The 26,204-nt window shown below is 38.8% G+C and overlaps 3 protein-coding genes across 6 annotated transcripts; 2 read left to right on the top strand and 1 right to left on the bottom strand.

The window, feature by feature from the left end:
* Positions 1-718: 718 nt before the first annotated feature.
* On the bottom strand, positions 719-5,815 carry pheta2 (PH domain containing endocytic trafficking adaptor 2). Of its 2 annotated transcripts, none has more exons than XM_084744313.1 (4): positions 5,679-5,815; positions 2,470-2,558; positions 2,072-2,375; positions 719-1,560 (listed from the first exon to the last, which is right to left on the bottom strand). In XM_084744313.1, the coding sequence occupies exons 2-4, from the start codon at positions 2,548-2,550 to the stop codon at positions 1,166-1,168; spliced, it is 780 nt and encodes a 259-aa protein (XP_084600439.1). In that variant the 5' UTR covers positions 2,551-2,558; positions 5,679-5,815; the 3' UTR covers positions 719-1,165. The 2 variants fall into 2 exon arrangements, with proteins under 2 accessions (XP_084600439.1, XP_084600438.1); XM_084744312.1 differs by lacking the exon at positions 5,679-5,815 and adding an exon at positions 3,642-4,111.
* cd2bp2 (CD2 (cytoplasmic tail) binding protein 2) lies at positions 5,341-9,365 on the top strand. The gene is made up of 7 exons (XM_084744311.1): positions 5,341-5,390; positions 5,751-5,832; positions 6,744-6,873; positions 7,096-7,253; positions 7,333-7,918; positions 8,002-8,087; positions 9,085-9,365. The coding sequence occupies exons 2-7, from the start codon at positions 5,758-5,760 to the stop codon at positions 9,193-9,195; spliced, it is 1,146 nt and encodes a 381-aa protein (XP_084600437.1). The 5' UTR covers positions 5,341-5,390; positions 5,751-5,757; the 3' UTR covers positions 9,196-9,365.
* A 1,458-nt stretch (positions 9,366-10,823) lies between these two features.
* Positions 10,824-26,180, top strand: prr14 (proline rich 14). 3 transcript variants are annotated; one of them, XM_084743865.1, is made up of 11 exons: positions 10,824-10,943; positions 12,777-12,804; positions 12,901-13,088; positions 13,847-14,009; positions 14,111-14,176; positions 14,709-14,749; positions 15,509-18,421; positions 19,987-20,128; positions 20,636-20,745; positions 21,687-21,755; positions 23,193-26,180. In XM_084743865.1, the coding sequence occupies exons 3-11, from the start codon at positions 12,946-12,948 to the stop codon at positions 23,482-23,484; spliced, it is 3,939 nt and encodes a 1,312-aa protein (XP_084599991.1). In that variant the 5' UTR covers positions 10,824-10,943; positions 12,777-12,804; positions 12,901-12,945; the 3' UTR covers positions 23,485-26,180. The 3 variants fall into 3 exon arrangements, with proteins under 3 accessions (XP_084599991.1, XP_084599993.1, XP_084599992.1); XM_084743866.1 differs by having other exon boundaries at positions 10,841-10,943; positions 12,979-13,088; XM_084743867.1 differs by lacking the exon at positions 12,901-13,088 and having other exon boundaries at positions 10,840-10,943.
* The last annotated feature ends 24 nt before the right edge of the window (positions 26,181-26,204 follow it).

The raw sequence follows: 26,204 nt of genomic DNA, 5'->3' as shown, positions 1-26,204 counted from the left end.
GTTCCAGTTAGCAGGGAGCGTTCGAGAACCGAAAAGGAACAGGCGTTTTTCATGGAAGTTTTTCACTTTGACATGCCACAGTAGGAAAAGCACAGGTGCAAATCGATCAGATTGATGATGGCTGAATTCCATTTAGCTGCTTCAGTTTCAGGGTCCTGTTATTGTGCATGCTGGCTAACTGTTACACTGTCATAGTTTACACGTAAATAGAAAAGAGACATTGTTGATTAATATTAATCTAAATTCTGTGGGAAAAGGCCCATCAGCACACTGGGCCTCATGCAAGAAACATCTACAAACAAATGTTCTCTTAATTTTGTTTATATCCACAATTTGTTCTTTTTTGTCACAGGTCACTAATTGTTTGTCCGGTGCAAGGACAAGCATGTTTAAAATATTTAAATATAATATTTAATAATAATTAAAATATCTATAGTTATATAATAATAAAAATCTGATTTTAGTCTTCCACATATATTTCATGCTTCTCAAATTTGCTCATTTTTTCTATTTAATATCAACATATGATCAATAGTTCAGTGGGTTTGGAGTGTTGGTCGGACAAAACAAGTAATTTGAAGATGTCTATTGAGCCTAAAAACAAAACAAGTCAAATATAGAACTAATTTAATAATTTAATAAATAATACTGTTTCAGCATTTTAAATAAAAATGCAAAAAGAAATATAAAGCAAAAAAAAAAAGTTTTTTAAATTTTCCTTTAATACTAACCATTGGATTGAAAAAACCCAGAATTTATTTTTTTTTATTCAAATGAACAGAAAATATAAGAGACATTTGAAGAGGATATTGTTGCATGAGGCCCAGTGTTTCTCATGCAAACGGTGCAGATGTGCAGGCAGCAGCATCTGCACCTCTGACCCACTGTGTCTGGATTCCTTGTTTGTTCTCTGTTGCATCTCATGGATACTTTAAGGCTTGGCTCGGGAAAATAAAGAAAGGTACAACTTTCTGTAAAAACAAATAGAACTCAGAAATGATCTAAACTCTTCATATGAAATGGAGGAACTTTAAGCACATTCTCAGGCGCCTGTGCCTCAAACTCGTATGTTCTTTAAATAAGCTTACAGTATAAGTCACAGCTCTTGAGGTTTAGTTCCCTTTTCACATGCATGAACTGCCCCGTCTCACTTCCTTTTTTGTTTTCACCCCAGGTCAATAAGGTCTCCATCACTGCGCTCCTCTTCTGCTCGTCGACTCCTCAGCCACTCCTCTCTTGCTTTCTTCACTTCCTGGCCATAATAATCATGAAGTTTGCTAAACTCCTCCAGTGGATCAAAACCCACCAAAGGCCATTCGCCATATGAAGGTGCCGGTCCATTAAGCGGTGTGACAAGAGCGTTTCTCCTGTGCCACAGTTTAGGGGACTTTTTAGCTACCACTTTAGTGGGTGCTTGTAAAACAGTGCTGGCGCTGAAGCTTCTGCCCTCCCTGACCACTGCTGTTGACCCCTGAACGGGGCAGAAGTTGGTTGTGGACTTCAGGGCACTGACAGACAAGCTGCGGCAGGATTCACCAGAGCCTTGTTGCTGTTTAGCTTCTGCAGATGGAAAACAAAATATTAATTTTGGGAGATACACTTATTGATTTTCTGGTGGAGAGGTGCAGGAGAGGATCACTCTCATATGGGTGCAATCAGAATGGTTAGCTTAGCTTAGCTTAGCTTAGCTTAGCTTAGCTCAAAGACTGGACACAGAGGGAGACATGCAACAAACCAGCACTACTGACAGAATTCAGTCTGTTTTGGGCCTATGGCAAACACAAGCATGGGATTCTCTACATCCCTTCATGCAAATTCTTGTCTTGGTTGAAACCATGTCAAACCAGGACAGCACATGCTGATGGAAAAGGGATAAAACCCTCCAAATTTCCCAAATTGCCAAACAATTCTTTTGAACAATGTTTATGAGGAAGTAAGTGGAAAATAAACAAAATATAGGCAATGTTCGTTAAGAATAGCCTGTAAATGACAAAAGTTATTAGAAGATGCAAAAAAAAAAGACAAAATCTTGGGTATTAGTACAGATATACAGAACAGGGCCAGAACACACCTTCATACTGCCTCCCCAGGTCTCTCACCAGCAGGGACAGGTAACAGTGACTGGCTGAGAGCAAAGCTTTCACCCAGCTCTCCTGAGTCTGACGATCGCCTGCTGCAAACCTGTAGGTTTTGAGTCCGGGTCCTTCAAACACCAGGGAAAAGCCAAACTGTCCGTCGGTCTCCGAGCGCCGGACGGCACACCCCTCCAGCACGATGACCCCCAGCAGGTGTCGGTCTGCGGGCCGCTCCTGGTAGAAAAGCAGGTTTGCCTTCAAGACAAACCACCGCCGCTGGTAGGTGGCATTTCTCTCTTTCTGTGAGGGAAGAAAACAGGATTATTGCATTTCTTGTCAGTGCTTAAGGTTCAGTTATTTCATTTCATTGTCTGTGTTTTATTTTTATCCAAACCTTTTTGTAGAGATATCCCTCTTTATCTACTGGAGAGGTGCATGATAGGTAATGGGTCAAAATCTTCTCATGGAGCTTCATGCCAACACCTTAAGAAGAAAAAATACGTCCACATTTAGAATGTAAAATACTGAAAACTACATGGCAATCACTAATCCAATTCTGAAAAAGTCCTCTCTGACCTATATTTAACTGAATACAGCACAAAGACAAGATGTTTAATGTTCAAATAGATTAACTTCGTTGGTTTTTGTTTTTAATATGCACTCATTCTGAATTTGCAGTTGTAGATGCAGCAGCACACTGTGTTGCCCATGCAGAAATATCTTTTATACAATCATGTTTAATGCAGTGCTGCCTCAGGGGTCAAAGGTCGCAGGCAATGTTGGTTTTCAGCCTTGTCCCTTACATGCAGAGATTTCTCTGTGGATCTTTTAATAATATTATGGCTTGTAGATGATGAAATCCCCAAATCCCCTGCAGCTATGCCTTAAGAAATGTTCTTCTTAAATTGTTGAACTATTTTCCCAAGCAATTTTTCATGAATTGGTAAATCTCACCCCATCCTCGCCTGTGAGTGACTGAGCCTTTCAAGGATGCCCCTTTAATACCCAGTCATGATACTGTCACCCGTTACCAAATGAACCTGTGGAATGATCCAAACCAGTGTTTTTGGGCTGTTTTCTACAACGTTCCCAGTGTTTTGTTGCACCTGTCTCGACTTATTTGAAATGTGATGCGGGCATCAAGTTCAGAATGAGTTCATATTTACAAGAAAACAATAATGTCAATCATGCTTAACTTAGTCACAACTTTTTGAGAATTTGGGTTACATTTGAGTAAAAGATTGTGATAATTCTTCCACCACATTTTTCTGAAAAACATATTCCAGAAATGTGTCACACCAGCAAAACACTGACTGCAATTATCAAGCAGCTGGACTTCTAAAAAAGAATAATGAGAATTTTCAGTTTTTCAGTAGGTCCTTAAAATTAGTCCTATTATTAGTCGCATTAGAAGACTACTGCTTGGAGGAATAGATATATAGGAATAGATAGATAGATAGATAGATAGATAGATAGATAGATAGATAGATAGATAGATAGATAGATAGATAGATAGATAGATCTTTTCTATTCTAGACAGAATAGAAAAGAGTGAGTCAGACTTACCTCTGCCAGTGTTGAGTCCCTCACAGGGTCACTTTACCAGCCCACACAGCCTTTACATTATTCACATTTACAGATATTTTCTCCTGGTGGCTCCTCAGCGTTCCTCAACGTGAAGCCAGTTGTTCTCTATCAGTTCGATGCATCCGGACCCAGACAATGTTTGAATATATAGTTTCAGGTTACTACCACAGTTTCTCCCTCGGGTACGAGAGGACAAGTGTTGAAATATAAATAACTCGACCCACTTCCTGGTAACAAAATCCTGACACATTATATTCTCTCTCCTCTACGCCTGAGTCGACCCTGAGCTGTCGGATTGGCCGAACAAACCTCCCTGACGAGAACCGCTACCTGGAAGTGAGATGCTGGGTGTTGATGTGGAGGTCTTATGCATTTGCCTCAGCTCTCTCACTTCTGCATTTTGTGTTACTTTTTTGTCCAGATGAGTTTTATTTCAATCTCTGATGGTGTGTGGAGCAAACACCCCTTGGTATAGATGGTTAATTCTTTAGTGAGATGTACAGCTTTGTTTAAGATATAATGACTATTTGTTGATGACAGGTGTGTCTCTGCTTTTAAAGTAATTTCATTCTCAAATTAACTAAGGACAAATAATTTTAATAATCTTAGCAAAGACACACAAACATTACATGACCTCTTAAGAATGTGCCTCTGTGTTTCTTTGTATCTATTTTCGACACACACTTATCCTTTTTATCCTTAAGGACCTCAAGGAATTCAAAATCTAAAAGAGTCTTAGTTGAGAAGATTTACACTGTCTTATATAGTGTGGGGACCCCTCTGTATGTCTCCACAGTCTGACTCAAGTGTTGTAAATCATCGTCAGGCCAGATATGGCAGGGAAATTTTGTTTTTTGATGCACTGGTCAGTGCTTTTGGTTTATTTTTCATGATATGTCTTCTGTCATCAGTGGAAAGAAAACATCTAAAATACACATTCAGGTGTTTATTTTACTACAATATATGCTAAGGGAATGTAAGTATATAAGATTCATATATAAAGATATGCAAAGTTTTTCCCCCTCTTACTCAAACCCAGAAATCTCTACTTGAGTTCCTTCCATTCCTCTTAAAACTTTTGACTCAAATATATCAACAAAATTAAACAAAAATTTTGAGTCTGGCTTTATGTAATGTCCAGATTTATGTTTGTTCTGTTTATATGCAACCTAGTGTGTATTTAGTTAGATAATGCATCATTTGCATATTCAAACATAAGATTTTTGAAAAAAGAAACAAAAAGAAACAAACAAAAAAATACAAACAATACAAAAACAATTGTCTTAATTTCAGTAAACTGGGGGCTGTCAGTGTCTGTTGGTTAAAATTTTTACACTATTCTCCTCTAGTGTCTTGCCTTAAACCTCAACCCCACCAAACTGAATGCAAATTATTTCCTATTTAATAATTTTATGTAATTTTTATCTTATTTTAAAGAATATAACATTTCAGTGATTGTGTTTATTTATGTGCCTATATATTCATGAAAAATAATCTTAACAATCCACAACTTTGCTGAAAATTTAAAAATTTACTATTTGGCGTACTCGAACCTTTTTCCAGGACAGATAGCACGTTGTTTTTTTTTTTTTTTCTACACGTAAAATCCGATCTACACCTTCACCAGCAGGTGGCGGTAAGGCACCGTGCCTTTATCGACCAACTGCGATACATAGAAGAAGAAGAAGGAAACCAACGAAGAAGAAGCCAAAACGAACGCCGCTTCAGGTTTTACCACATTTTCTACTAAATCTCAGTTTATTAGCCTTGTTTGTATGTTTTTGCACCAACTGGATATGCGGGGTTTATTGTAATAGTTAACAAAAGTTACCTGTAGGAAGAGTTTGAACTGTGATAAATGCTTTACTCGTTCTGCGTGCGCTGCGTGCGCTGCGTGCCTGCTGTTGTTGGCTAACATTTTTAGCTACAAAGCTAACCAGAGCCCTGTGGTAACCGCGCATAGTAAGACGTTATAACAGTCTACAGCGTGTCTGAAAGTGTTGTAACGGTACTCACTAATGTTACAGCTCACTGGTGTTATAGTTGCGTTGAGGAGTGAAAGAGTCTTTGTTGCCTTGCCTTCTGCAGCACCATCATGCCGAAGAGGAAAGTAACGTTTGAGGACGGGAACGGGGAGTTTGACCTGGATGACGACCTCCCAAACAAAAAGGTAACGTTAGCGCTGTCCTGTTCGCATCAGTCTTTACTAACAACCATATCATACGACAGTGAGAGGATTTTATTAGCAAAGGACATGATGTAGCCTCAATATCATGATCAGTCTGAAAGTTTTAATAGTTTATGTTAGACAATAACATTGCCTTTGGACCAGCATACCTATTGCACCAAATATAGATACACTATAGTATAGCTGCAACAATTAATCGGTTAATTGAGTATTAATTGATTACTAAATTGATTGCCATCTATTTTGATAATTGATTAATCGTTTGAATAATATTTTAAAGGGATAGTTCACCCCAAAATGAAAATTCAGCCATTATCTACTCACCCTTGTGTTGATCGAGGATCGGGTATATTTTGTTAGTCCACAAACCACTGCTGGACTTTAACAGGAAAACAGTGTTACACAATCTCCCAATGGTGAATGGTGATCAGTTTTCAAACCTAACAAACGATTAGAAAAAAAAAAAAAAAAAAAACATAAAATGCTTCCATACTGCTCATCTGGTATAATCCAAGTCTCCTAAAGTCCCGACATGCCGTTTGCACACCGTCACACCAAACACACACACACAGTTCAGACAGTGTGCATATGTACCCATGTGTACCCTTGCTTACAGTGCTGCAATATGTTGAGCCACACTGTGATACGTAATGTATTGCCAGATTCTTGGAAAATGCATCTCTCACTAAAGACTTACAAGTGCAGAGGTACACTTCTTACCTGTCATACTGTGACAGGTAAGAACACACAGACAGGTGGACTGCTACAGAGTTGAATCAAAGACACAGTGTTGTTGGGACATGGAAATCTAGTGTGAAAAGGGATGCCTGTGTTACTCTTAAAGGTAATAATGTTATGTGTAATATTCTACTTTTCTTGCCTTTACTCTTTAGAGTTGTGAGGTTATTAGCGGACCAGGCTCCAGATTTAAGGGCAAACATTCCCTTGATAGTGATGAAGAGGATGAAGGGGATGACACAAACAGCAGCAAATATGATATCCTGGCCAGTGATGATGTGGAGGGTAAGTCTTGTTTATTATTTGATCTGTAACTATGATGTGATATATGGCAGAGAGGTGGTCTTGTTGACTTTGATATGTCATATTATATCAAAATGTATGTATTTGAAGGGGTGTGCATAAGACATTTCATTGTCATAACCATGTCATGACACCTGCCTAATAAGATAGTGTTTTGCCTAAACATGGTGTTTCAGCAGTTATGTGACTTGAAACCGTTTTCAGGCCAAGAGGGCGCAACAATCGACTGTGATGAGGGAGTTCCTATTACACCTTTCAACCTGCAAGAGGAGATGCAGGAAGGACACTTTGACTCTGAGGGAAACTATTTCATCAAAAAGGAACAGCAGATTAGAGACAACTGGCTTGACAACATTGACTGGGTAATTGCATTTTTGGGACTTCTGTTTCATGTTTGATAACTTTCAAGCAGTGTGCAATAATATGACTTTCTTCTTGCAGGTGAGAATAAGAGAACAACCTTTCAAACAAAAAAAGAAAGGTCTGGGAGCCAAACGGACCCGCAGAGCCGGTGACGAGGATGAGGCTGAGGAAGAGAAACAAAGAGAGGAGCAGCAGGCCGACAGAGAAAATGACGAAGAGGAGGAGGAGGAGACCGAGCCTGCAGAGGACCCACTGGCATCCTACACACAGCACCAGCTCACAGAAGCAGTGGTTGAACTGTTGCTACCTGGGGAGACAGTTGCCGCAGCACTCCGTCGGCTAGGAGGCCTTGGAGGAAGGAAGAAGGGGAAACTGAGGGAAGAGAGTGAACCCACAGAGGAAACCAAAAGGGATACAGAAAAGCTTGACAGGCTGACAGCACTAGCTGACAGATTGGTTGGATCAGGGATGTTTGAGATCTACCAGCAAACATATGAAAAACTGGTCTATATGATGAAGAGCATGAGTAGCAAGCGACCAGCTGTGAATCAGAGGCCCGGCGGGGACGATGATGATGATGCTGAAGAAGGCGATGAACTTGACATGTTTGCAGATAAATTTGATGACATGCATGGCGGCAATTCAGAGGATAAAGACAACAGAGGTTGCTTAGCTTTACTTGAATACTTTTCCCTTCATTATCAAAAAATCTTTTTTTTTGTTGTTTAATGCATTCTTTTTTTTCAGTGTGTGATGAAGTGATGTGGGAGTACAAATGGGACAATGAGGATAATTCAGAAGTTTATGGCCCCTTCACCAGTCAGCAGATGCAGGTATTGTTTTACAGCGGTTGAAAATTGAAGAGCAGTTCATGAGTTTGTGTGCCAGTGGGCTCCTCCAAGAAGCTCATCATTAGTTATCGATTTTGTCTGCTAATGTACGGCTTTGCTTTGAGAGAATGGATATGTGCGCCAAAACTCTGGCACCCCCCCATCACCTTAAAAAAAGTCTTATATTATCAGTGGCACACCGTAGCGTGTAAGGTGTATATAGAGGAAACACTGAAACTACATGAAAAGACATTAGATTATTAATACAGAAGCATCCATGTGCAGCACGTGTCCACTGCTCGTCCATCTCTCCCTCCTCCGTCTCTCTCTGCAAATATTGAACCCTCTTGATATCTGAGACACATTAAAGGGATAGTTCGGATTACATTAAGCGTGGTTGTATGAGATACTTATCGATGGTGTGTTAACTACAGTAGAGGGTAGTCGGCACGCCCCGGCTTTGGAGAAGCAGAGAGGAGTACCAGCACAGAAGCTAAGCAATAACCCACTGTGGACAGGTTCAGAGCCGCTTGAGAAAAAGTCCAACAAAAAAGCAACCAAAACTCCTTCAGGAAAACAAGTAATTTTGCCACACAGAACATGGGAGTTGCTGGTGTACCGCTGCCTCCATCTGTTATTTGTTTGCATTATTTTGTGACTTTGGTGAATCTGAACTAAAACAGTTAAACTGAGTTGGTTGGATGTTTTTTTTAGGTGGTTAAAATATACTTTATCCTAAACCTCCTCTCTGCCTCTTAAAAGTGGGGGTGTGTCAGCCACCATCTACAGTAGGTAACACATTGAAGTATACAAAAGCACTTCACATAATCCTAACCATCCCTTTAAAAAGCGCATTTATTAACCCATTTGTTGTTGTTTTTTCTCCTGAAAACTTAGTAAATCCCATTATGTTTACTAGGTTATTAGGTTGCAGGCTGGTTCTACCTTTAACCTCAATCTGTCCAGGTGGGTTTTAATCTTCTTATTGTCTGTTTTGCAGGATTGGGTGGATGAAGGCTATTTCAGCAACGGTGTTTACTGCAGGAGGAAGGACCAGGAGGGATCTCAGTTCTACAGCTCCAAGAGACTAGACTTTGAGCTCTATACATGATTTATGTTCAGCATCAGATGAATCACAACCATCATGATCACTGTCAGCATTCATGTTTTGCCTTCAGTCTTTTCATCCATTGTTTTGGTGTCAAATCAGTCATTTTAATAGGGGCTTTGATTTCTGTACATTGTTTTTAAATAAATAACTCGTGTGTGGTGTTGCCATCAGCCATTGTTTTTGTTTTATTGAGAGCCAGATCACATTGTGGGTTCATTTTAATGCTGATCATTTAGTGACGTTCACGTGGCCATTCCACTTGATAATTCATCTGCAGGGTTGGGTCAGATTATTGTGGATTGTCATCAGTTTCTGAAAACAAGTTCCACAGTTTTTGTAATTAGTAACTCGACCCATTGGAGTACTAAAAAATGGTTTTGGATTACTTTTGTATTCCTTCAAAATTAAGCATTGAAAACAATCCAACTTATACTAAAAAAATGGATGCAGTCAGAGATCCACAGATATTCCTTCTCCTTTTTATACATCTTCAATGCAAATAAAATGCATTTTTGCATAGTGTTTTTCTTTGTGGAGCACAGAAGAAACCATGTATATCAGAGATGCTCTTTAGGAGTTAATAGAGCATTAGTTATCATGATAAAGAGTTTCCTAATTTTAAAACTGTCATATTGCAGGATGTAATAAGAAATGTAATCAATCATTCTGTGAAAGTGTAGTTTACATAATGTCAATAATCTATAAATCAGAATTGTTTTTGCAGTGATTTCTTACAGTAACAATAATTTTTACAGTAGACTATTTTGCAATTGTGCAATGATTAAAATCGAAACTTCCTACTTTGACACTTCGGGCATCTTATTTTAAAAACACAATATTGAGTAGTACTTTTGCCAAGAAGAAACTGATGTTTTCAGTGAAGTAGAAGATGGAGATGTCAGCCAAAGTCAGAGCAAGCTAAGATCTACATCTGCAACACAATTTGGACATGTTTACTAGTCAAGATGTTGAATTTTGGCAGCACAATTCAGATTGCAACAATTAATCAATAAAAAAGGAAATTAATTGGCTGCTATTTTATAATAATAACGTATCAAGCAAAAATGCCAGACAATTGATTGTTCCAGGTTGTCAAATGTTAGAATGTGCTTCCTTTCTTCTTCTTAGGTCCGGGTGAAAAGAAAATGTTGAGGTTTCAGTTTGTCAATGACATCACCGTGTGATCTGGGTTTGGACGTTTTGCAGACCCAACAACAAATCAAGAAAATATTTGGCAGATTAATCTACAATGAAAATAATAATGAACTGCAACCATGGTAGAATTGGCTCAAAAGTAGCGACTTGTATCAAATCAGATATGCAATATAATGTGTAACTAAAATATTTAAAATTCTAATACATTTTAATGTAAAAATATAACTAACTAAAAGTGTCATTTCATGTATCAATGTGACGATTTCATTGCTTAATAAAAAATAAATAGGTATTTTAAGATACGAGGTCAGTCGAGGACATAAAAGAAAACTATAATTTTTGTGAGCCATTTATCTTCCGTCTCTTATTGGTTGCCCCCAGCTATGACACCTGAAAATCTTCCCTAATTGGTCAGATTTCAACAGCGCTTTCCGGGCGGAAAATTTACTCGAGCTGTGATTGGACGATCCGTCTGTCTGGTTGTTGGATTTGTACAAACGGATACATCTACGAGTCACCGTAGGGCGCCGTCCGGCATGTCTTGTTTACGGTGAGGTCGGAATACTAGTCCGCTGTCCAGCTAAACGTTTCTGGTAAGTTACTTTAACGTTATTTAGCCGTAACAACTGTATATAAATGAACTACGAAATGTCGCCATGCCCGGTTATCACACAGAAAGCATTTGAACGTTAGGAGACATGACAGCTCTGGGCTATGGCTATTCCCTGGTACTGAAACTGTTACATACTCTGAATATCGGCGCTAGCCAAACCATGCAGTGTTGTTACAATAGAGCTCAGCTCAGACGTGGCAAAAATGCGCAATTTACACTATTTATATGACAACCACAGTCCAAGATAGGGTAATACTGGCTAACGTTAACATACGTTAGCACATTTATAAAAGTTTTAATACACAGCGTCCATCCCAGCAAGTAGACGTCGCTCAGTTTTGATCGAACCGCCGCTTCAGTTTGATTAAAAACATGAACTGAAATGCGATCGTGCTTAATGAGCTATAAACCTGTTTTATGTCCACTGTCCGATTATCACCTCATTAAGGTTATTGGATGTAGCTAACCAACCTTTCGGTAACGGACTGTAGCGCAAGTGAACTAGTTAACGTATAGTGATGTGCCAACAACAATGACTGGCAAAGACTGAAAGCTCAAATTCAAACAACAAAAACAAAAATGTCACTGTTACGATTTTTCCTCTGACCTAGCATAATTATTGTTGGGATATCCACTCGATTTTAATCATCGTTTCAATTTTAAACCAACATTTGCCAAGAGCCAATAATCTGCACCGTACTTAAATTTATTTGGTTCCGGTTCCACAAGAGAAAATTACATTGAGAAAAAAGTGTGAAGCATTTTACAAGATATGGAAACCTTTTATTAGCTTAACTAACTCTATTAAAGAGACTTACGTCAACCAGGTTGACTGCCTCTGTGTTAATCAAATATAGCGTCAAATGAATGATTTCATAAATACATCCTCAGCTTTTAGTTTAGTTAAGTGTATTTAGACAGGAATAGTGCGTATTGATAAATATGGTAAAAAAATGCAAGAATTAGCCAAAAGGATATTTGCACTAGCACTAGTGTCATATGCAAACAAGCAGGACATATACAATACAAACTAGAGCTGCAATGTTTAATCAATTATTAATTTACTGTTAAATTACTTTGCAACTATTTTGATAATCAGTTTGAGTCATTTTTAAGAAAAAAAATCCAAATTCTGTGATTTCAGCTTCTCAAATCTATTTATTTATGTATTTTTTACTCCTCTATGACAGTAAACTGAATATCTTTGGGTTGTGGGTAACATTTTTAAGCAGTTTCTGACATTTTATGGATCAAACAACTGATTGATTCGTTGAGAAAATAATCAACAGATTTGTCAGCACTGAAAATAATCATTAGTTGAAGCCTCTGATAAGCACAATACACACATATGCATTGAAAATAGGTGTGACATATAACCATTTAGAGCAGCATGTGGAGAGGAGTATTGCAAACAAGCAGGACAAATAGCAGCAGAAAAAACTGTTGGACTACTGTTTCCCACTAACTCAGTGAGAGCTCAGCTCTCAGTGTTGTTGCTTTTAGAGCTCAAACAGTTATGATTAATTAGTGTATTGGCAGAGAATTAATTAGCCACTATTTTAATAATTGTTATTGTAATTTTTCAAGCTAATATGCCAAAATTCTGTAATTTGAGCTCCTCGGTTGAAGGATTTGATGCTTTTCTTTGTTTTATGTAATCATAAATGTTATGTCTGTGTATTTTGGACTGTCGGTGGGATAAAACAAGATTTGAAGAAGTCACCCTGGGCTTCAGAAAATGTCATTTTTTTAGTACCTTCTGACATTTTATATACCAAGCAATTAAAAATCCTGTTACTATTTTTCTTTTCAGAATAAAGGCCATCCCAGAAACAAGAAAAGTAAGTGAAACTTAATTTAAGACCTATTTTGAAGTGTTTTCATACTGATATGATACCCCGCATGTTTGGTTCTTTTTCCGTTGTTGTTATTTACAGAGAAGGACAAACAAGGACAGAGAGAGAGAGAGAGAGATCAAGGGGATGTTGACTTATCCCTCTGACCCACTCCCTCAGATAGTTTGCTCAATGGATGAAGATGCTATTCCCCCAAATCGTTTCTGTAGTGCACCTTCCCACAGTGAACCTCCACCACCTCTCCTCCCCCTTTCCTCCATCACTCCGAGGTATAGTTGTCCTGGCACCTTTTGGTTTGTTTTGCTGTAGGTGTATTTTCCCCTCCTTGCTTTTTGACACTTTTTCTTTTAAATTGTCTGAACGGTTGAGGACGTGCAGGCACTGGGAGTACGAAATGTGAAAATCTTGCCAATATCTAATAACTGACTGTTTGCATCAGTACTGATATTAGGAAAATGCAGTTTCTCCATTGGAATTTATATGGTATACTGCAAAACATTGTCCAGAATTAAAATGTATATAGAACACTGAGGTCTCACCACATATCCTGATATATTACAAAAGACATGAGCAGCACAGTCTATGTCACCTGAAATGCAGAAAGCCTGTAACATTTATTTTGAAATAACATGGTCAAGCAGCAGGTGGCATTAATGTTAATTCCATTTGTAACTTGATGACAGATAAAAATAACACTCACAGGCTTGTATTCTCTCTGCAGTTGGTATCTATTGGGGCTGTGTTTTTGGATTTCCAAAAAACTCCAACAGAGTGATGCATCATCTCTCAAGCTGATTGCTTCATATCAATTTCAGGAGTAACCTTCTTCCAATTAAACTTAAATCCCTTTCATGTTGATAATTAAAGTTTATTCAATTTGTAGTTTTGAATCAGAACCCTTTGGCTCAAGTATCTCAGGAAAAAATGAAAAAGATTTAAAAGCTTGGTCAGGACATCACTAACACAGGTACTGATGCAACACATACTGCATAATGGCTTAATTCTCTGATTTTTGAAACCTTCACAGTTGTGCGAATGATGGAATATCTAGACACAGAAGGAGTGGTCGCATTCAAGGGATCAGAGGACAAACTCCTAAAAAGCAGAGCAATACAGACAGGGCAGCAGCTCCGAAACCGTCCAGGCAGAATCCGTCCCCCTCAAAGAGACAAAGGGAGAGTGGGAACATGGTAGGAGTTTAACTTAAATAAAGAAATCTTGTTCAGATACTTATCGGTAATTAAATGAGCAGCTATTCACGCAGCACCTTTTCAATCTCTCTGATTTGTAGGTACAAGTGTCACAGTCCAAGCAGTCAAGAGCTGAAAGCACGCGTGGGCATGAGAAACAAAACAAGGTCCGTTTTATCTTTCCTTGCTCTATATGTTCTCACACTCAATCTCTATCTTACTTACAGTCTGTCTGCATGCCCTTGATGGTATTTGTAATGTCATAAAGCTTTTAGTGTGTAATCTGTTTGTGCAGCAGCTCTGCTGTAGGGCTCTGTATGCCAACACTGGAGACCTGTACAGTAAGCGGGGTGTGAGGGTTAATTGAGTGATTTAATCCTCCTTCACGGTCTGCTGCATTTGACACAGACAAGCAATCGAGTATCTTAACGTGACCCACTAATGCATAGACAGTAGATTTTACAGGATGAAATGCGTCTTCATTGTCTTCTTTCCTTTGTTGTGCAAAACTGTAGAAGTCTTTCAGAACCAACAAGTATGACTGAATAGGTAATCAAGTAAAATGCGTTTTCACAAAGAGCAGCATTTTAATGTTTTTTCGTTGGTTGCTTAGTTTGTTGGATCAGCAGGTTTGTTGGATCACTGTTTAATTCCTTAAAACAACTGTAAAATGTTTGTTTTTTTTTTTTTTTTTTGCAGGATGGATTTGATTTTAGTTTTGCAGCAGAGCACCAAAATAAGTAAGTATTAAAGCTGATTCCTCCCAGCTTGTGTATTCATACTAATCACATGGCTCAGACATAGAAACGTGTGCTTGTTTTTCTTTAAAGGCCACTATGCTTGAATGGCTGTTGTAGTGTGGATTTTTGTTTAATTTGTTGTCTTTGTTGCATTTTAATTTGTTGTGATTGGCTGCTACCTTGGCCAGGTCTCTCTTGTAAAAGAGATTTTCAATCTCAATATTCTTATGAATAAAAATAGATGAATTAGCATTTATGACATGGAAGCATTAATGTAGACATTTTTATGGACCTGCAGGGTTTTCCCTGGGTTTTTGAGACCTTTTAGAGTGCCCTAATCATGATTTCACTTTTTGTTTAGCAGATAAAGAAACTGGAGAGAAAATAGGCAAAAAGTTGAAATTTTTAATTGTATCTTTTTCCTAGAAGGTTTAAAAAAACTGTGAATAAGGAGTTGTATTTAAATTTAAGCAGTCATGTCTGTTTGCAGCCGTGGTCCGAGTCTGTGATGCAGGCAGATTCCAGTAGTTTTCCATACGACCTCGTGCTTCAAGCCAGTGGAAACGGGGCATAGATGTTTGCAGTTAATACTTTTTTCATGAACAGGGAACTAGTGAGTGGGAGGATGCCAGATACAAGATCTTGTATTGACCCGATGGATTCATGCTTTCACAGGAAATTGGTGTTTTTAGTTGACATAATTTCTGCTTTGTGATTTGTGTTTGAAAGTCTGATTTCCCTTTTTTATTTTTGTTATAGGCAAAAGGACCAGAAAAGCCCACTGAAAAAAACAAATGTGGCTCCTGCAGAAAATGTCGCAGAGCAGTTTTCTGACAAGACCACACAGAATCTTGAAACAACTAAATCTGACATGGAGACATTGGCTGTTGGACACACCGCCGAAAGTGCACCTGCCCCGAAGGGATGGGTGATCGGCCCCTTGTTTCAGTCATTCAAGTCAAAGATGGCCAGTTTCACAGAGATAGTCATGACTCCTGTCAAACTCTTCACGGCAAGTAGTCCTCCACCGTCCAGACTCGATGACTGTGAGCTACAGGCTGCTGATGTCGAACACTCAGAGCCAAGCGATATGTTTCATCCAGAAGCACATAGTGAGAATGGGAATCAGGATGTTAAAGATAATCAGCAGGGACTCAGTGAAACAGAAGGTCCACAAAATGCAAAAACTGTTGCTGTTAAATATTCTAAAAAATTAACATTTGATGAGGAGTTGTCGACACACAGCTCTGAGCAAGCAGATGAAAGTGCAATAACTCAGAAGGACAAAAACATACCTGATTCTGTGCCTTTACAACACAGTCCCTTACCCCGCATTGTTTCTGAGGAAGTTTCAGAATCTTTTGGGTCTGTTTTGAGGCCCTCTATGCTGTTACAGTCCTCTGTCAATGTAAGTGCCTCACATGAATCCAAGTTAAAAATATCCAGTGCTAATGAGGAGCAGAAAGGCAAACTGGCTGCCCGGCTGAAACCACTGCCAAGGAAATATACAGGAACTAGAAAGAAGGTTACCGCTAAGACTTTAACATCTGACAGAAAAAAGGAAGAGTCTGACCCACAGCTCATCGATGAGCAGGTTTCTCGCTTGAATTCAGTCGAATCGAGCAAAGCTGACTCAAGTGATATTGACAAAATGCTATCACTTTCTTCCTCAGTCTGTTATGCTCAACCTGACACTGATGGCAGGAAAACAGAAAGCTGCCGCTTGGTTCGGCCAAGCCTCCGGAAAAACTTAAATGACGGTGCTAATGGAAGGACACGGAAACCCACTTTGGATGTTCAGCAGCTGGAGTGTCAGCTAAAACCTCAGACTTATTCAGCTGCAGGTCCTGGGAGAACAAAGAGGGAACTGAAACTGGACTGTCACTCCCAAGACTTTGTGAAGAGGAAAAGATTGACAGCGGATACAAGTACAAAGGATGCAAAAAAACAGGAGTTAATGAATGTAGCTTCAGATAGTGGAGTATTGAGAGGGCTAAGAACACCAAGAAAGGAAGCTGTGTCCATAAATACTTTTGTAGATGGGGAAGAAATGCTGAAGCCTGCTAGAAAAAGACAGGCTGTTTCAACAAGAGCAAATAAGAAGGAAAAAGGTGGACAAGAAATGTTTGCTATGATAAATGAAACCACTTTAAACCTACAGACTGAAAGCTCATCTGATGCAATGTTGGTTTGCTCGCTGGATGAAAGCTGTGGTCTGTCAGAGAACAAGCAAAAGGGCGGCAGCGGCAAACTGAAGCCAGGTGGTTCATCCAGAAGACTGAAGACGAGAGCAGATCTCGGTAAACCTGACACTGATAACAGTATGGATCTGGAAACTACCATTGCTATCACTTCTGCAACACCAGCTGAGGAGCAACCGTTATCAGAGGTCCTGGTCCGTCCTGATATAAGGCATCTCCAGAGTGCAAGAAAGTGCAGGAATATAAATAAAAAACCACTCAAACGGAAATCGCCAAACCAGGCGATTTCAACTACAGAATCAGACAGCACTGTGGTTTCTACCTCCCCAGCACTACCAATGGAGCCATTAGAAGTCACGCTCTCAGATTTTAATACCTCTCAGCTTGTTCAAAAAGAAGAGAGCAGGAACACAGAGCTGAACCAGCCGTCCAAGAGATCCAAGAAGGGTTTTAGAGGTGCTGTTAAATCATCTGCGTCATGCAGGAGTCAAGAGACAACGCAGTGTATCGATAACCCTCATTTTTTAACCAAAGAAAATAAGTCTCTAGAAGGCCAAGGTAAAATTTCAATGGACCCTGTATATTTTGAAATGACACCTTTTGAAAGTAATAACCAACCTTGTCCTTCACCCTCCCAACCCCAATTTGACTGTTATGTACTATTAAATAAAGACAACAAGCATTTAATGGATGGGAAAGAAAGGGGCACAGCTTCTGTGGCAGATGATGTATTTCCCAGTGATGCTGAAGCCAGTGACCACAGCAGGAACAGTGTCTCTAAGCGAAGGTCTAGTGTAAGATGGGTTAACGTGAAGCCAAGAAGAACAGATAACCAAAGGAGGAAATGCAGGGTTTTGCATAGTAGGGCACGCAAAGGTGAAGAGGCGACAAACTCTGTCACTATGGATGACGCAGACCTGGCTACGACAGGTACAAGGTCATCGTCAAGGCGCCTATTACGCAGCTACTCTTGCCCAGAGATCCCTTCCCTTCATCCCCTTGACACACCCTGGACTTCTTCTCTGAATTCAACGCATCACAGCAGGATTCACACGTCACACCAGCATCAATCTTTCCCCTCTCCTTTTGTCCCTCATGCCCACAAATCCCACCGTCGCGCTCGTCGACACACAGTCTGCAGTATAGAGGTGGAGAGAGAGATTGCCCCCCTCTGCCTTCGAAAGGAGGTGTACCCATCCAGGAGATCTTTCCCGTACGACAGCTCCACCCAAAACCTGTCCCCTAGCACTTCCCTCACAGCTCTTGCCTCCTGTTTCCTTTCAAGCCCCCTAGCTTTCCTCTCTAAGAAAGTTGACGGCAGAGGAGCTGCTGCCAGCCCCAGCACTTCCAGCCATGTTTCCTCTCCCACCTCCTCTTCTTCGATATACCCTTCGAGCCCCTCTACCTGGCGCCATTCAGGATTCCTCCAAAGAGCGGACTCTTCTAGTGCCTCCTTGGACTCCAGTTGCAGGTAACATGCTTTATTTTAAAGTCTGTAATAAGATGTATTTGACCTGGGCAATATATCAAGAGGGTAGGTTTAGTTTTAGATTTTGGATATTGTTATATCGTGATATGACGTGAGTCTTGTCTTTTCCACATCCTACATGCACTGTAGGACTTATTTTAGAATGGGACCAAATTTCGGCTTTGTCTGCTGTATAGTGTACAGGGGGAAACGAAGATCAATTGACTGCTCCCCAGTGGTGTTTGTAAAAATCTCTGATTTTATTCAGCTGTCATCAGGCTCTCACATTTGGAAGAAGCGCTACAAGTAAATTTCTTAGTGTCCTTTTTCCTCACTCTCACATAGAGCATCTGTAGTTGCCATGGTGACGTATCGTGTGGATGGAAAATATGGACAGCGTGGCAGGCTTGCCTCCAATTCTCTCTGCATAATGTTCAAGCCATACTGTCCACGTCTTTCTCATCATCTGCGAGTCAAATACGGTCCATTGTTAGGCTGCTATTGGTTTTCAGTCGTATAAAGTCCCGCTGTTCCCCGTTGAGCTCGACGTCCTCACCACGACCTCTTTTTTTATTTTATTTTATTTTTTTCTCCTTCGACGTTTCGGTCCACAGGATGACAGACGATCAAGACAGCACGTCTCCGTCTTGTAACAGCTGTAAATCAGCTTTAGCTTTACTACTGGCAAACAAACATCAACCTGCCTCTGAGCTTTCAAACAAATCTTTATTGACATTTCTCAGTGGCAGAACGGATTGCAGGGGTATGTTGTGTGCACTCAGGCTGTGGCTCAATGATAGGACCGTGCTGTGTGAGCATATAAATCGTGAGCTTTGGCTTTACAGCACATACGATTAACTCGCACGGCGTGAACTGAAATAAACCAACATCTCTAAAATTGTACAGCGTATGCCCACCTTTGCGGTAAAGTCATGTCATTTTCTGAAATTGCCAGACTGTTGTAGTTGTTTTTTATTTGCCTTTACCCACATTACTGATAATTATTTATCAAAGATATCATGGTGTTAATATTTTATGAAAACACCAAGAGTCATCTCTACAGTATTGTTGCAGTACCTTTAAATAAGGGATAATGTACAGTGAGCAGGTCGTTACTGTGAAATAAATCCCGAAAGGATGATTCAAGACTCCTCTGTGATTCATCTTGTCAGGATTTATTTCACAATAACGACCTGCTCACTGTACATCATCCCACTTATTACATAGTCATGTACCAAACAATAGTAATAATTTAACACAAAATATTGATTTTTAAATATTGTAGCAATTTAACAATGATTTTATCAGAACTGTCCTTCACAATGGTCTTTTAGGCATAGCAACAGTCTGCTATTAAGAAAAAACAGACCTCAGAATGCTGTAATTAAAATTGAGGATTTAACAAAGCCATGTGATAAATATCAACAATAAGGTACTTAGTCAAAAGTATTGTGATATTTAATTTTGTCCATATCAGCCAGTCCTACGATGATCATGCTATTTATGATCATGCCAGGGCTGTTCAAACGTGTTATCGCTGCGCTAATATTAGCTTGTCGTCTTTGCAGTGGGATTCCCTTGGATTGTGAGATCGAGAGAAGACAACAGAGTGAAGAGGAGGATGATGGCGAGGACACGAGCTCATCCAGTCAGGAGTTTGAAGATGTAGTGCTGAGAGAGGAAAAGGCTTTGTCTGATTCTGAAATTAAGGTATACATCATTTCAAGTATAATGACGTGTTGTGCATCATTTTATATTGAATTCCCTTTTGTGTTTGGACTGTTTATCATACTAGAATACATTTGGTGGCTGTAGTTTGAATTGTATTTCATTATACTGAGTGGTGTTTTCATTTTTTATCAGTTGGACAGATTTAATAGTTATTGTTGTTAGATTACAAAAGGAAAAGAATCATAGCGGTAATGTTTGAAATGCCAGCAAATCTTTAATTATGGCTCCTCAAATCAAAATTTCACTGCATCACTGAGATTTGTCAAGCTCTTATTGTAAACATGACACTTGTTCTATAGTCGCTGCGGCTGATGTGTCAGTAACCATGGAGCTAGTTGCCAATGTTTTCATTCTTCCGTTTGCAACCACAGAGCTTGTTGGCAATATTTACTTTTCTTTTTGTATGACTGTATAACTGTACTTCTGTCTAATATATTTTAATGCCTTCAGAGTGATTAAAATCACTAATCTTTTTCATCCTCACAGATGGTGCAAAAGCATGAGGAGCGAGGGAAGGTTTCGTCTATCAGAATTCGGAAAACTTTACCCAAACCTCAGACCAACCTGACACCCATGGGGCTGCCCAAACCCATTAGGTAAATACCCTACTGTACATACTGTATATGTGCATGGAAGTTCACTGTGGACCTTGGGGGTGCTGTATGTGACAGTCTCCACTCAAGGGTCCATATACATGCTTCTTTACTATTTTCAACTGCAGATCACGGTCATCATGTGACCTAAGTGTGAATCATCAGTTGGTCATGTGTCAGTGGTGTTACTTCCTTGGTGTTTTGCTGCACTTTTTTCAAAGTGCTGACCAACTCAGTGCTTTGTGGACTTTATTTTCTTTGTTTTCTTGTTGAAGCTGAAAGGTCTTTCAGGATACACTTAACTTAGTTGTTCTAAAATCTGAGTGTGCTGCATTTATTTATTTATGCAATTATCTCTTACAAAGGGTCTTGTGTATTTCTGATTCATTGTCTCTTTGTTCTTGACATCCTTCCCCACAAGCAAGTTGAGCAAGTTCAGATAGCCAGGCGGAGTTTGCCAGGGCGGTACCCGTCATAGGTGATAATTTTAAAAAGTAACCATGGCATCGTAATTCCTTTGTTGCCGTAGCATTAAAAGAAATACCAATCATATAAAGTAATTTTATTCACCTCAATGGTGAGTAGTGACACATGGTAAGTTCAAAGGAAAATTATAAGCAGTAGTTTTCTACCTTGTGTCGCCTCTCTGGCTGATTATTAAACACTGGGTCAAAATGCAAAGGTCTATAAGGTCTGTATACCTGCAGCCTGTAAGTTAAAGAACTTCTGTGCTGATTATAAATATTTCAAGATCATGTTTGATTATTTGAAGCAAAATCAAACATGTGCAACACTTGAAAGTAGGACAAATTCTACTGGGTCACTCTGGCGAACCGTTGAAAGTGAATTCACGTCACGATCAATACATGTCTGTAATTTATTGAACACTAATCAATATTCAGAGTAATTGTAACCATGTTTTTTTTCCATGTGTTACACAACAGGGTGAAAAAGAAGGAGTTTAGTTTGGAAGAAATTTACACCAATAAGAATTTCAGCAAACCCCCTGAAAGGTAAGATCAATGTTACAACACTGACTGTTAATTTATTATATGATGTACAGAAACACAAAGACAAACACACAACCAGCTTCATAAACGTTAACAAGTCAGTCGCACAACATTCACCATCTTTAGACATTGGAACAGTGAAAACAACTTTGTGTAGGTGCTGTATTTCTGGACATATGGAGTTAAACCTGTAACCAGCTGGAGCCATTGGTTTCTTTTAAAATTATGAGTCAGACATTTAATACATTAAAAATATGACATAATATAATTTTGGTTGTTTATAGAGCAGCAACACCTGTGAAATGATCACTAAAAATATATGTGCGTAAATATGTCATATATCACAGCTGTAAGGTGCTGGAAAAGCTTGAAAATGCACCTTGAAAATTCTTGAAAAGTGCTTGAATTTGACTCTGGAAAAGGTGCAGGAACCCTGCTTATACTAACAGGAAATAATAGAATACTTGTTCAATGGGTAGTCAGACTTTGACCAAGCCAACCCTTCACAATGTATGGATGCTCTTTCGCCAGTTTTTTTTTTTTTACTATTATTATTATTATTATTATTATTATTATTATTATTATTATTATTTTATTTTATTATTTTAAGCCATGATCAGATCAGTTCCTTCCCTTCCTTTTACTTTGAGGGTACTTCATTTTGTCACTTTTCCAGTGTTACACCACATATCCAAATTCTTGCTTAGAATAAGTATTACAGATGCCTTCATAACATCTTTTTATGTCTATTGATATTGATGCAGCGACCTGAAGTATTTTTAAACCAATAATTTCATTAATGCATTTGTATGGATGCACTTTGCTTAACCTGTCATCTAAAAACCTGAAACTGAGACAAATATTTTACTCCCATAACGGAAGAAAAATGCCACCCACAACATGATACTACACAGTGATGTAATACTGATTTAAACATTTTCACACAGCAGCATTTCTGATTGCTCAGGACCATTTAAACATGCAAAATTAAAATGAATGTAATCTGTGAAACTTATCAGATGGTCGCTCAAAGTTTTGTTAAGCAGTTGTTGTATATGTTGTATACAATACTGGCCAAAAATCCAGTGATTTGGACGTATCTGACTGGTGCCGATGCTGAATATTGGATTGGCGTATCTCAGCTACAGCTTTACCATCCTTAGATTGTTGCTGCTAGTGAGGCAAGAAAGTTTGGCCAGAGGGTGGCACCAGAGGAAAGATAATGTTGCTACTGAAAACCGCTGCATCAGCTAATATTAATAATGCTCAGATCACTTGGTCCAGACTGTTTGACGTGACACACCGAGCACATTTCCTTGTAACGGCAATGTTCTTTCCCATTTCATGTTCTATCCAGCAAGTCCATCATCCAACATAATTGTATCTTCCTTGCACTTGCTGAACTTATTCACTGATTGGTATTTCTTACCCATGTTTCAGCCGGCTGGAGACCATATTCGAGGTGCCTCTCAACCGCCGGAATGGTTCCGAGTCCTGGTTTGGCCAGAAGCGTCTGAAACGATTTTTGGAGTTCCTGGAGGTCGGTGAGGCCAGAAAACCAAAGAAGCCACTTGTTGGTGTCGGAAAGGCAGGCACTTCGTCTTCCAGACCCAGACGAGGGGGCTTCCCGAAAGACGAACCGTCCCTCAGCGTGCAGGATGTGGATTCGCTCCTCTGCGCCAAGCTCGATCAGCTGAGCTTGTGGCTGATGCACGATCAGAAAGACAGTTGACAGGTGCCTCTTAAATGTTGATTGTTTGGCAGCCATTTAAAAAAAAAAACACTGCACGAGAAAATGCTGTTTATGACTATTTCTAATGTGTTTTCAACATGAAGATTCACATATGAGTCTTCCAGCTCTTTTTTGTCAGCACAATCAGTGTATAATTGTTGTGGTGACAAGTTGTTATTGAAGAATTACATTTTTATTCTGTAGCATTTGTAGCCTGCAAGTTGAAGAACAACTCATCATAGCACCATAAATGTATTGCCTCATAGAAGTGGATTATAAACATAGTGTTTAAAATGCATCATAGCCTTCAGTAAGTTGCTTTTTTGTCATTGCTGCACTCAAACCTCTGCCGTCCACTGCCACTTTCCATGTGTGATTAAGTACGGATGGGAATTGATGAGATTTTAGTGATACCGATGCCGTTATGGATTCTGCTTCTCAGTCCAGTTCTTCATTGATTCCTGATCAGTTTTCTGTGTAGGGAAAAATAGGCCTACACAGGTTTTCAGCGACATGGCAACCGTTTTATTACATGCAACTATCAGAAAAACATGCCGGCCTGAAGGAATGGAACTGATAAAGTATTTGGTGTCAACTGGAACCAGTTCTCGATTCCCCTCCTTAGTGATCCGTGAAAGTTGGCAGCAACAGGAAAACTGATCAGTATCACATGAAAAGTGAATTGTTATAAGATAATTTCACATCATTACCACTTACAGACTATATTGTAAGAAGAAACTCCTTGTTATAACAATATACTATTTATCTTATTATAACATGCAAAGTTTCATGTTAGAGCATGATAATTTATTGTTATAATATAAAACATGTTATTAAGTGATAACTTATTGTTACATGATCATTTTTTTAATAATGTCACATTAGAACAATTTATTACGCAGATCTTTTGAATACTCAATTCTGATTTGTCAGTCAAGGCGTCTGTTATTTCTGTATAGCAGACTGTTGCTATGAACAACAGACTGTTGCTATGGACACAGTTCTGATCAAAGGCTGATCATGTTTACATTAATATTTGGTGTCAAACTATTGATTTTTTTTTTTTAAGTAAGTAGCCATGTAATAAATAATATAATATAATGTGAGCCCCCTTCCTTTGCTTCATGTCGGTCCTGCACCTCTGCTGTAATGACCTGCTAACTGTACATTATGCCTTACATAAGTTATCATGTTATAACATAAAATGTTTCAGGCTGTAACAAGATAAATAGTATGTTGTTATAATAACAAAAGTTTCCTGTTATAACGTGATACGTTTGTAAGTTGTAATAACAGGTAACTATCTTTTTAAAACATGAAAAACATCTTATTATAACAATAACCTTTCACGTTATAATGTGACACTGATCTGTTTTTCTTTTTCTGGCCTGGCAGCGTTACGCTTCGCTAAGAAACAAAAGCTGACATCCTTGATCTTGGACAGTGTCATAGCATCTTCTGTCTATCTTCAGTTTATTAGATCTCAGACTTCACCCAGAGCGTCGACTCCCCGGGTGAGTGATGGTGCCGTTTCGTTACGACTGTTTCTTTTCAAAAACGATAATGCAGCTGATTTCTTTTGCACTGTCTCGTTTGAAAGAAAACATTTTTATAACATACGCAGTAGTGATCTTGCAGCATCATTGTAAATTATTTTATAAAGGCAGCTATTTTTTATTAAGCGCTGAATATAACTTTTAAACATGCCAGCAAGAGATTCACTGCAACCAATTTCTCAACGGAGTTTCTGTCCACAAATTTTCTGTTCAGTCACGTATGTCTGCATCTTTTTACTCGGCTCAGGGCAAACCCTGAAATTATTCAATTATGTGTGTGTGTAAATTTATCGCCGAAGAGGTTTTTTTTAAAAATATAAATTGGAAACAATCCAACACTCCAGAGAGCATTTCTAATCAATAGTGGAGGTGTTCAGATTCTACTAGTTGGCTTTTATTACCTGTGGTTCTGTCTGGTTTGTTATGTGGTGTCTATATTTGTATTGAAAATGTAACTTCTTTATAAACTGCCGATGTATTTTTTGTTTTGGCCAAATTTTTATGAGATTGCCTTAACTGTAAGACTTCCTGTTCAGATAGATGTTTTGTAGGTGTATTTGTAATCGTTGCTATTTTTATGACGGCATGTCAAGATGCTTCAAGCAGCTCAGCACACAAAGTTTCTGTTGTTTTATTAGGAAATAATTCTGTTTATATGTTTGTATAAAAGTACAACAGATTGATACATTTGACATTAATAAAGCTAATATAGTAACAATGCAATAATGCCAAGGTAATGTTGGCAACAAGAGCAGGATCTCATTATGTTCTGAAGAGGCACTGCCATGATCACTGCCATCCCATTTTGTTAGAGTAAAGACCCAATCCTTCATGAAAAACTTAACGTTGCTACTTTAGGTTGAGTAATTTATTAACTTTTGTAGTATCTGTGAGTATATACAGTATCTAAAAATGAGTATGTTAAATTGTAATGGCATTTAAAGCATAAAAATATGAAGGATTGGGTCTTTACTGGGGATTGACAGTTCTTAACTTTAATATATAATGTATATGTGTCATGTAGTGCCACGTCTCAAACTATAGTTAATGCTGGATTTTATATGGTCATTTAGATTTTGGATTGTCCATATGTTCATATATTGTTAAATAAATATTACAGCGTATAAAAAACATGCAAAAGTTGTACAATTTTTAATACAATTT

This window comes from Lutjanus erythropterus, chromosome 19 (assembly GCF_056507025.1).
Source record: "Lutjanus erythropterus isolate fLutEry1 chromosome 19, fLutEry1.hap2, whole genome shotgun sequence".
Classification (NCBI taxonomy): domain Eukaryota; kingdom Metazoa; phylum Chordata; class Actinopteri; order Lutjaniformes; family Lutjanidae; genus Lutjanus; species Lutjanus erythropterus.
The sequence above is the reverse complement of the archived record's forward strand: the minus strand, read 5'-3'. Positions and strand labels throughout refer to the sequence as shown.

What these genes read in the sequence shown, in the direction of transcription:
- cd2bp2 (XM_084744311.1), top strand. Translation starts at nt 5,758, where the DNA reads ATGCCGAAGAGGAAAGTAACGTTTGAGGACGGGAACGGGGAGTTTGAC. An exon ending in ACGACCTCCCAAACAAAAAG is followed by an intron (nt 5,833 to 6,743) that starts GTAACGTTAGCG and finishes TTTACTCTTTAG; the next exon opens with AGTTGTGAGGTTATTAGCGG. An exon ending in GGCTTGACAACATTGACTGG is followed by an intron (nt 7,254 to 7,332) that starts GTAATTGCATTT and finishes TTCTTCTTGCAG; the next exon opens with GTGAGAATAAGAGAACAACC.
- pheta2 (XM_084744313.1), bottom strand. Translation starts at nt 2,550, where the DNA reads ATGAAGCTCCATGAGAAGATTTTGACCCATTACCTATCATGCACCTCT. An exon ending in AGGGATATCTCTACAAAAAG is followed by an intron (nt 2,376 to 2,469) that starts GTTTGGATAAAA and finishes CTTCCCTCACAG; the next exon opens with AAAGAGAGAAATGCCACCTA. An exon ending in CCTGGGGAGGCAGTATGAAG is followed by an intron (nt 1,561 to 2,071) that starts GTGTGTTCTGGC and finishes TTCCATCTGCAG; the next exon opens with AAGCTAAACAGCAACAAGGC.
- prr14 (XM_084743865.1), top strand. Translation starts at nt 12,946, where the DNA reads ATGTTGACTTATCCCTCTGACCCACTCCCTCAGATAGTTTGCTCAATG. An exon ending in CTTTCCTCCATCACTCCGAG is followed by an intron (nt 13,089 to 13,846) that starts GTATAGTTGTCC and finishes AAACCTTCACAG; the next exon opens with TTGTGCGAATGATGGAATAT. An exon ending in GGCATGAGAAACAAAACAAG is followed by an intron (nt 14,177 to 14,708) that starts GTCCGTTTTATC and finishes TTTTTTTTGCAG; the next exon opens with GATGGATTTGATTTTAGTTT.